At 38.2% G+C, this 10,749-nt stretch overlaps 1 protein-coding gene across 1 annotated transcript in view; it reads left to right on the top strand.

Moving 5' to 3' along the window:
* The window catches only part of Rep (Rab escort protein), a 117,065-nt gene that overhangs the window by 62,738 nt on the left and 43,578 nt on the right, over positions 1–10,749 (top strand). Inside the window, exon 9 of the mRNA XM_090379954.1 lies at positions 5,000–5,106. Within this exon, the coding sequence (XP_090236080.1) occupies positions 5,000–5,106 (107 nt within the window). The remainder of the gene's footprint in view (positions 1–4,999; positions 5,107–10,749) is intronic.

Raw genomic sequence — 10,749 nt, 5'->3', positions numbered from 1 at the left:
CTTCTATTATTTCAATCAGAAAACAAAGGGATGCATTCAGTATGACAGAAGGAGATTTACCAAGATCATCAATATTTTATAGGTGGTAGATGACTTTCATCAACCGGTGAAATACCACCACTTTGCTTATTGGAGGCTTGAAGTGGTGAAACCCATGTTTAGTCTCTAGAGCAAAGTTTCCGGCATCCCCCCCCCCCCATACTTCTCCTTCAACCCATGCATGGCACTAAGTACTATAGGTTTTGATACCTTTCGTGTTTGGGGTTTTCATAAAAAAAAAAAAAAAAAAAAAAAAAAATTTAGGTAAAATGTTAATAATTCAGCTCCCTCTTTAGATGTAGATGCAACAGAACCATCAGGATATAACAGAGGTGGAAGTATGGTGGAAAGAAGTTGTGGCTGATGCCTTTGGAAAGAGATCAGAATGTTTACTATTGGGACAGGAGTCAAGTTTCTTAGTTTTGAACTTTTCAGAATCGAATAATGGTCATTCCTTGATAGGTACAAATAAATTCCTGCACTTTTTCAATGTTTTTTTCAGATTTTCCTATCATCAGACGGATGGATCAAAAATCACAGGGCCACATGCTTATCAAACTCTTGACAGGGAGTTAAATGATGTTGTAATAACTGAGAGCAAAGTATAGGAGAAATTGTTGAAAAGTTAAACATAAGAAAGCCACCTGGGGTAGATGGGATCTATCCAGTTATATTAAAGGAGGTGGCAAAGGAAGTAAATAAACCCTTAGCCATAATTATGAGAGCATCCTTGGACTCAGAACTGGAGATGTGCAAATGTATCTCCAATTCACAAAGGGGGATCAAATGGTGACACGAGTAATTACAGACCTTTAGTTTTAATTCTGTTCCAGGGAAAATAATGGAGTCACTGGTTAAAGAAGCATTGCAGGATCATTTAAACAAGACTTCAGTTATAGCTCGGACACAGCATGGGTTTGTTAAGGAGAGGTCTTGTCTGACCAATTTGATTGGATACTATGATGTGGTCACAAAGGAACTGGATGCAAAAAATAATTTTGATATATACTTGGATTTCAGGAAAGCTTTTGATACTGTTGCACATGCATGACTACTGTACAAGTTGGAGCAGTATGGCATTAAGGGCAAGTTGATACAATGGATAAAAGGATTTTTGAGTAAGAGAAGACAGAGACTGCTAATCAATGGATACTGCTCTACATGGACTAATGTTATTAGTGGTGTCCCTCAGGGTTCGTTCGCATTGTTGCTTTGTATATTATTCAATGATATTGATGTAGGTATATCAAGCTTAATGTCAAGGTTTGCAGATGATACAAGGTTTATAGGGTTGTTAATAACAGAAATGGCAGTATGCTGCTGCAACAGGATCTGGAAAAGTTGGGTAGATGGGCTGAGAAGTGGAAAATGAAGTTTAACATTGACAAATGCAAAGTACTGCATATGGGTAGCAGCAACCCTAGAGAAATATACCAGCTGGGTGGTGTTACACTCAGGGTAGTGGAAAATGAAAGAGGCCAGTGGGTAATTGTGCAGTCAGATATGAAGTTTTCTGAGCAGTGCAGACAGGCGGCCAGAGTAGTTCATGGGGTCTTGTCAATGATGTACAGTAATTTTGCAAGCAGGGATAAGGAGGTGATTATCCCTTTGTATAAGGCAATGGTCAGGTCTGGAAGCCTCATTTTAGGAAGGATGTTGAGTTGCTAGAATGAGTATAGAGAAGGGCAACAAGACTGGTGAACGGAACAAAGGAATGCTCTTATGAAGAAAGGCTTAAGTTCTGTAAATCGAAGTTTCTGAAGACTAGGCACCTGCAAGGTGATCTGATTGAGGTGTATAAGGCCTTGAATGGATTGAGCAGCCTCAGTGTTGATGGGATTCTTCCTCTTGCTCAGATTACAAACCTGAGAGGGCATAGATTCAAACTGAATCTATATGTGCAGAAGTTTGCCTTTAGCCAGTGGGTAGTTGATTATTGGAACTAACTTCCATCTGTTGTTGTGGAAGTTGATAGCTTAAATAAATTCAAACATTTGGAAAGAATGGATCAGTGAAATCGGTATTTTTTTATTTTGGTTCTGATGCTGCATAAGCTTGCTTTCTTGCATCATGTGCCTCTTCTAATGCTATCTGCCCCTAGCCATGTGCTGGGATGGGCTTGCTGTATTTTGCATTAAATGAATATTTATTTATAATGTTCTTAAATACAAATGAAGAGTAGACGAACTGCTAGGAATGTCTTCATTAGCATTAGTTCAAGCATATGATGCAAGAAAGCAAGCTTATACAGCATCAGCCAAAAAAAAAAAAAAAAAAAAACCTTCCCATTTTGCCCATCCAGTCACTCCAAATGTTTGTCTAGTTCAGCCTTAAATTTATTTAAGCTATCAACTTCCTCAACAACAGATGGAAATTTGTTCCAGCAATCAACTATCCGCTGGCTAAAGGTAAATTTCCACACATCTAATTCTACAACTGTCTTTCCTCAATTTGAATCTGTTTCCTCAGGTTCTTAGTCTGAGCAAGTGGAAGTATCCTGTCAGCATTGAGCCTGCTCAAACCATTCAAGGCCTCATACAACTCAATCAGATCACCTCGCAGGTGCCTAGTCTCCAGATGCTGCACCTTGCAGAACTTAAGCCTTTCTTAGTAACCGCACCCCCTTTGTTCCTCTCACCAATCTTGTTGCCCTTCTCTGTACTTGTTCCAGCAGCTCAACATCCTTCCTAAAACGAGGTCTCCAGACCTGTATGCAGTACTCAAGGTGTGGCTTGGCCACTGCCTTATATAAAGGGATAATCTCCTTATTCCTGCTACCAAAATTCCTGTATATCATTGACTAAATCCCACGAGCTGTCCTGGAAACCTGTCTGCACTGCTCAAGAACTTCATATCTGACTGCACAATTACCCTCAAGTCTTTTTCATTCTCCGCTACTCTTAGTATGTTACCACGCAGTTGGAGGCGCCTCGGTAGCCAGGTGGGTAGGAGCAGCAGTGCGTAGCACACGCTTCTTGATTATACCAGGGTTCGAGCCCATGACCACCAAATACGGAGGATGCGGAAAGGTCAGGGAATGACCACCACATTATCCCCAGAGCAATATGGCCTTAGTTGCTAATGCTCCTAAAAACCAAATGACAAACAACAACCACACAGTTGGGACATTACTTTGGGGTTACCCATATGCAGTACTTTGCATTTGACAATGTTAAACTTCAGTTGCCACTTCTCAGCCAAAATATGCTTATATAAGGATATAAGCATCCTGTTGCAGTAGCATACTGTCTTTAGTGTCATTAACAACTCTGGCAACCTTTGTATCATCTAAACTTGGACATTAAGCCTGATATACTTTCATTGATATCATTGATAAATACACAAAACAATAATGGGCCCCGCACTGAACCCTGGAGGACTCCACTAATAACATTAGCCCACGTAGAGCAGTGTTCATTGATTACCACTCTCTGCTGGCTCCCACTCAATCATTCCTTTATCCATTGCAGCAGCTTGCCCTTAATGCCATACCTCTCCTGTTTCTACAGTAGTCTTTTATGTGCAACAGTATTAAAAGCATTTTATGAAATGCAAGTATATGATATCAAAATTATTTTTTGCATCCAGTTCCTTTGTGACTACGTCGTAGTATCCAATCAAATTGGTCAGATAAGACTTCCCCTTAACAAACCCATGCTAGGTCTGAACTATTACTGTGGTCTTGTCTAGTTGATCATGTATCACCTCTTCTACCAGTGACTCTGGAACAGAAATCAAACTAACAGGTCTATAATTATTTGTCACCCTTTGAATCCCCTTTGTGAATTGGGGATACATTTGCATGCACATCTCCAGTCCATGGGGACCTCACATGAATCTAACCTCACCTGATGCTCTCATAATTATGGCTTAGGGTTTGCTTACTTCCCTTGCTGCCTCCTTCAGTATAACTGAATAGGTTCCATCCGCCCCAGGCACCTTTTTTATGTTTAACTTCAACAATTTGTCCTCCACTCTGTTCTCAGTTATTACAAAATCACTTAGTGCAAAGTGGAGGAGAAACTGTTGAAGTTAAACATAAAAAAAGGCACCTGGGGTGAATGGAATCTATCCAGTTACATTTGAAGGAGGCAGCAAGGGAAGTTAGCAAACGCTTAGCCATAATTATGAGAGCATCCTTAGATTCAGGTGAGGTCTGCCGTGGACTGGAGATGCGCATGCAAATGTATCCCCAATTCACAAAGGGGATTCAAAGGGTGGCCAAAAAAATAATTATAGACCTATTAGTTTATAGCAAGAACCAAAAATATAAGCATAAAAAAGGAGTTGGGAGAGGAAAAGATATGAGAGAGAGAGAGAGAGAGAGAGAGAGAATGAACGTGGCAAGTCTGTGTATTCTTAAAAAAAAATTTCTTGGAAATCCAGTCTCACCATAGGTCTATCTTTCTTTCTTTGATTTGTCTCTTACTCATCCTCCCAACATATTTGTTATATTTGTGGTATTTCATAACATGTAAGTTGAACTTTTAGGATGTATTCAGGACCTGAAAATAATGAAAAAAGTTCATATAAATATCCCCTTTTGAAAAGCTCTATGGCTGTTTAAATATGAAAAAATGGTTATGTAGTTTTAAGGTTAAAAGTAATAAAATAAATGTGTGCCTAGTATGAATAAACATAATATTTTACTAGGTATGTGTCTACTTGTTCATATTTATTATTTTATTTTTCACCACTAAAACTCCATAGGCGTTTTTTTAAAATTCAAACAGCCACGGCTCCATAGTTGTTCAGAATCAGACATGTTTATACGAACTGTTTGTATTGTGTTCAGGTTCTGGAAGTACAGCCCAGCCCACTTTATGAAATGCTATGTATAGTTGCAATTGAATATGAACTTTTTTGTTGAGCTTTAATTACGGTTTGCTGATTAATAATATTTATGTTCAAATTTTTAATAGATATTACTTCATATGAAAATTTTTTTTCCTCTTTGAAGGGTTTGAATGCCACTCAGAATTTCTTAGAATCCTTGGGTCGCTATGGAAACAGCCCTTTCTTATGGACTTTGTATGGCAGTGCTGAGTTACCTCAGTGTTTTTGCAGGCAAGACACTTTGTAATACCAATACATATATTATGTCTTTGTCTCTTGATTTTAAGGAGTCCTTATGTGCTGTAATGTAATAACTAGATCGTATATATAGCTTAGCTTAATTTTCAGCACTCACCTCATGAGGTGAGTGCTGAAAATTAAGCTAAGCTATACATACGATCTAATTAAGTCTTTGTTTAATGTGCTGTATATTTTCATAATAATGTAATAATGAAAATGAGTAGCATATTTATTATTATTAGCCATATGGTGCAAGGAAGCCTGAGGCTTATGCTACCCAGGCCAAAAAAATTTCCTGAGTTACCCTGAGAGAGAGAGTGAGAGAGAGAGAGAGAGAGAAGTAGAAAGGAATCACCCAGAAAGAGAAGAATGATGATATCCAGCTCAGGACCCTGGGTATGCCAAGCCTATACTCACCAGATGTGAGCCCCTGGGGTGTTTTACAGTTTCTCTTTTAGGGTATTTTAAAATCTTCTTTTAGGGCATGTTTTCACATAGCATAGAATGTACACATTATTACGTGATTTTTCTGTACTTATTATAAACAAAATTTTTGAAATATATTGTTTGATATTGGATACTGGTATGTGTGTTGAAGAATTACATGATGATATATCCTCATATGAGGTATTTTTCCCAAGAATATTTGTATGCATATATAAACCATGTATGACACCACTTTGCTAAATCAGTGATTCATAACATTTTCTCCATAAGTCTCCACTAACTGCTTATGAATATCTGCAAGCTGATAATTCCTAGCTTTTAAAAATCTGAATTAATTTAAAATATAGGTGGACTTTTATTTTTTAAAAAATAGAGTCCACCTATATATAAAGTATAAAATTGTTGGAACTGAAGGAAAAGTAAAAAAAAAAAGCCTACGTGAGAAGGTATGTCTCTCGTAGGCTTTTTTTTTATTATTATGAGAATCCCAAACACGAGAGGTATTAGAACCTATAGTACTTAGTACCGTGTTTGGGTTGGAGGTTGAGAAGACGAAAGAAGATATTTGTTGATATTGGACTTGAACTTCTGTAGATTGTAGTTTTCAGGAAATACGTATGAAGGAAGGTTGTTCCAGAAAACGGAAGTTGAATGAATAAATGAGGAAGATGAAAAGTTGATTCTGTGGGTTTGAAGTTGGACAGTAAATGGATGTTGGCTGGTGGCAGCACGTGTTCGGACTGTTTTGAAAGAGAGAGTGGGAATTACAGAAGCCAATTTGGAAGAACAGTGCCCATGGAAGTATCTATAGAAGAGGCATGCAGCAGAAACAGAAAAAATTTCTATGAGAAAGCGAGTGGAGAGACTCTGTTAGAGATGAATCATTAATTAACCTAACTGCCCTCTTCTGAATGGAATCAAGAAGCCTGAGAGAGGTTTTGGGGGCACCACCCCAGATGTGGGAACAATATTCCATGGCAGGGCGGATTTGCGATTTATACAGAGTGAGCAGCTGTTTGGAAGAAAAGTAACGGCGAGAGCGAAAGAGAAAACCAAGTTTTTTAGATGCAGAGGAAGCAATATTTGTAATGTGCTTGTGCCAAGAGAGATTAGAAGTCAGGGTAATCCCCAAAAGAGATATATCATTTTGCCTAGAAATCGGAGTGTCACTAAAGATAAGCATAGGAGCAGAAGAATCCTTTTTGCGAGATATAAGACAAGATTGAGTTTTAGAAGGGTTGAAATCAACTAAGTTGTCTTTGCCCCACTGGAGAATTACGTGAAGATCGGCATTTAAGGAATTGGTAGCAGATTTTCGAGAACTTGAAGCTGATTGAGCTGGACAAGGTTTCTCAAAATGGAAAGTTGAATGCAATGTGCTACCATCGGCAAAACTATGGATAGGATTTCCAGACAATGGAAGAAGGTCATTGATATACAAGAGGAAAAGAGTGGGGGAAAGCACTGAACCTTGGGGGACACCGGCATTAGTGGAGAAGTTAGAAGACAGAGAGCCATGTACCATCACCCTCAGTGAGCGATCAGAGAGAAAACTGGATAACCAATTACTAAAAACAGTTGGCAAACCATAAGATGGAAGCTTGTTTAGAAGACCTTTATGCCAAACACGATCAAAAGCCTTTGAGATGTCAAGAGCAACTACTTGTGTTTCACCGAACCTTTCCATTGAATTAGTCCATAAATGGGTAACATAAGCCAGAATATCACCAGTGGATCGACACTGACGGAATCCATACTGGCGATCGTTGATCAGATGGAAGGTTTCTAGGTAGTTTAAAAGTTGGCGGTTAATTGATTTCTCCATTACTTTAGAAAGAGTAGAAGTAATTGCAATGGGACAGTAATTGGATGGGAGGGATTTGTCACCCTTTTTAGGAACTGGCTGGATATGAGCAAATTTCCAAGCAGAAGGAAAAACACCTTTGGAATAAGAAAGTGAAAAAAGGCGGCAAAGAATAGGAGTAAGTTCAGGAGCACAGGTTTTGAGAACAAGTGGAGAAATACCATCAGGACCTGGCGCTTTCGTAGCATCAAGATTCATCAAAATCCTTTTGATATCCTTTTGACGGAAGACCACAGGAGGCATTGAATGGAGCGTGTTAGGAATGGTGGGAGGTGTTTTACCAAGGTCATTAATACATGAGCTGGAAGAAAAATGGGATGCTAGCAGGTCAGCTTTATCCTTGGCTGAAGTGACAACAGAACCATCTGGTTTGGACAGAGGTGGGAGCAGAGATGGGCAAAAGTTGCGGCCAATAGCTTTGGCAAGAGACCAGAATGCTTGGCTACCATTAGGGCAAGAAGCAAGTTTTCTACTCTTAGCCTGTTCAAATTCTAGTTTGGACTGATTAATAACTGCTTTACAATTGTTGCGAGCTTTGGTGTAGGCAGAAAATGAAACTGAAGAATTAGAAACAAGCCAATTACGATATACAACGTTCTTCTCTTGGACAGCCTTAGCACATTTATTGGAAAACCAAGGTTTAGGTAAAGGACGAGATTTTAAAGTGGAGTGTGGGATAAAGGATTCCATTCCTGCAAGAATAATTTCACTGACACGATCTGAGCAAACGTTGACATCAGAAGTTTTGAAACAGTAATCAGACCAAGGAAAAGAAGAAAAGAAGTCTCGCAGGTCATCTCATTTTGCATTCTTGTAATGCCAAACAATACGAGGTTGGGAATAGCCATGAGATAAAGGTTCCATTGGAGAAGAGACAATCACCAAGTTGTGATCTGAAGTGCCTACAGGACCTCTCACTTCAACATTGTACTTAGAAGGGTTGTTTGTGAGAAAAAGATCAAGCGTATTGGCTGTATGATTAGGATTGTCTGGTATTCTTGTAGGTAAATGAACAATCTGTGCTAGGTCATTAGTAATTGCAAAAGCCTCAGCATCTCGACCTGCTGGGTCGGTGTGACTAGAAAACGGAAGCCAGCTGTAGTTGTGAACGTTAAAATCACCAAGGAAAATTACCTCACTGTTAGGAAAGTTGGACTGGAGAAAGTCAAGTTGCAAAGAGAGGAAGTCAATGAGCTCCAAGTGATTAGTGGAGTTGGGAGAACGGTAGAGACAACAGATGAATTTTACACAATGAGGTAGAGAGATTTTAAGCCAGAGAAGATCAAAGAGAGGAGATTCCAAATTGCCAAGTCTCTGACAGGGAATATCAGAACGGACATATGCACAAGTACCACCTTTGAGGCGAAAGGAATCATACAGCAAATAATTTGGACATCTGAGATGAGCAGTAGTTGAATCAACTGATAACTGAGATTCAGTCAGAAAAAGTACATGGGGTTTGGAAGACTGCAAGTGGAAATGGACATCGTTGAGATTGGAATTGAGACCACGTATATTTGTGAAATGAATTAGGAAGTCCTTGGGAGGTTTAGATCTTTTCGCAGATAAGCTTGCTCTATTAAAGGCTTAAAGTTTGCTCTAGGCTCTAGGCTTAAAGTTTTCATAAACTGAAGCACGTAGAATGATTGGAAGAAAATTTCAGAAGTGAAAATGCCAGAATGCTTGTGAGATGTTTCCTTACTAGTTTAAACTGTCACAACCTGAAATGATGAATTTAGAGAATATAAAATAAATCCCAATGAAGTGAAGATGGAAGTTTTGCATCATATATAAACAGTAAATGAAAATACCCAGGAAGAAGTAGAAAGAGAAATTTGGCTGCCAGTGCACCATCTGTTCAGGGGAATAGTTACAAGGTACTTCAGCAGGCAAAGGAAGAACAATTGTTTTGATAACTCTTCTCAAACCCAGCAAAGCTTAATTTGTGCAGCCCTACACTATGAAAATCAGTAAGTAAACAAATTATTGACCAACAAAGCACTTGAAACCGTGAAAAATGAACCAAAAAATAAAAATAAAAGTATGCACACAAATATGACAATGCTTCAGATTTTAACTTACACCAGAAATTTAATTTTCGTGCTTTATGTTCAGTGTCATGTGTTAGAGTTTATATAGTCATTTTCTGCTCTATTCCTTTTGATTTTAACACATTGAACGACAATCTTTTCTATTCTAATTCCATTCTTATGCTATTTGTGTTAGTGCAGTTTACTGTTTATCCTTTACTAGCATAAAGTTATTGTGATAACTTTACGCTAGTAAAGAGACTTATCGTCTCACTGATACTTTGAGTTTTCACTTCTAGAACTTTCTTCTAGTTATTCCTCTTCCCTTCTTTTTTTTTAATCAGACACAATGGACTTTCCTTTATGTTTTTTATATTTTTATTCTAATTTTATGTAATTTATAAATTTCTTCAAACTATTGGTTTTGTTAACATAGTATATAGCATATCAGTTGTATTTATTTATTTTTGCTATGTTTAATTTCATTAAATCCAACATCGGGATCTTTTCTAGTCTCCTATATTTTTTTATTAGCATGTTTCTATGGCGCCTCCATAGCCAGGTGGGCAGGAGCAGCAGTGCGTAGCACATGCTTCTTGATTAGACCGGGGTTTGAGCCCGTGACCACCAAATATGGAGGATGCGGAAAGGTTAGGGAATGACCACCGCATATCCCTGGAACAATATGGCCTTAGTTGCTAATGCTCCTAAAAACCAAACAACAAACAAACATGTTTCTGTAATGCCATCAGGATTTGTGAATTTTCTGCTGGTATAATAAAGCTGCATTTTAATGTTAAATTGGAGAAGATGGTTGTAGTTGTAGTTATAATGTAATTTTTAATGGATCATGCTTTTTTAAATTTTATTAAATGTTTATTTTATTGATAAATTATTTTATTTATCATCACTAATTAATATTTCATCAGTAAATATCTCTGTAAAATGCTCGTCAGAACATTGAACTTAGAAGAGATTATACGTAATATAATTAATTATATTTAACATAATTAATTATAATTAATTAATAAATTAATAGAATCATGACTCAGACCAGAGCAGCAAAGCAAAAGGCTCAAGCTAATGGAAGTGCTGTGGCTCAGAGCAGAACTGAGGGGGGCAGTTGTCCTCTGACTCACAGCCTTATAAAATGCACTGTTTGCTTGATGTTTGCAGAGCAATCGGGTACGGGACATGATACTGCCAAGGGGGATGTCTTTGTGTGTGCGCGATGCAAGGAGTGTATCGATATCAGGCAACAACTCGGCGTTCTTGTGGGCCTATATGAGAGCT

Source organism: Mastigoproctus giganteus, chromosome 8 (genome assembly GCF_048544385.1).
Source record: "Mastigoproctus giganteus isolate SK-2022 chromosome 8, ASM4854438v1, whole genome shotgun sequence".
NCBI lineage: Eukaryota > Metazoa > Arthropoda > Arachnida > Uropygi > Thelyphonidae > Mastigoproctus > Mastigoproctus giganteus.
The sequence above is the reverse complement of the archived record's forward strand: the minus strand, read 5'-3'. Positions and strand labels throughout refer to the sequence as shown.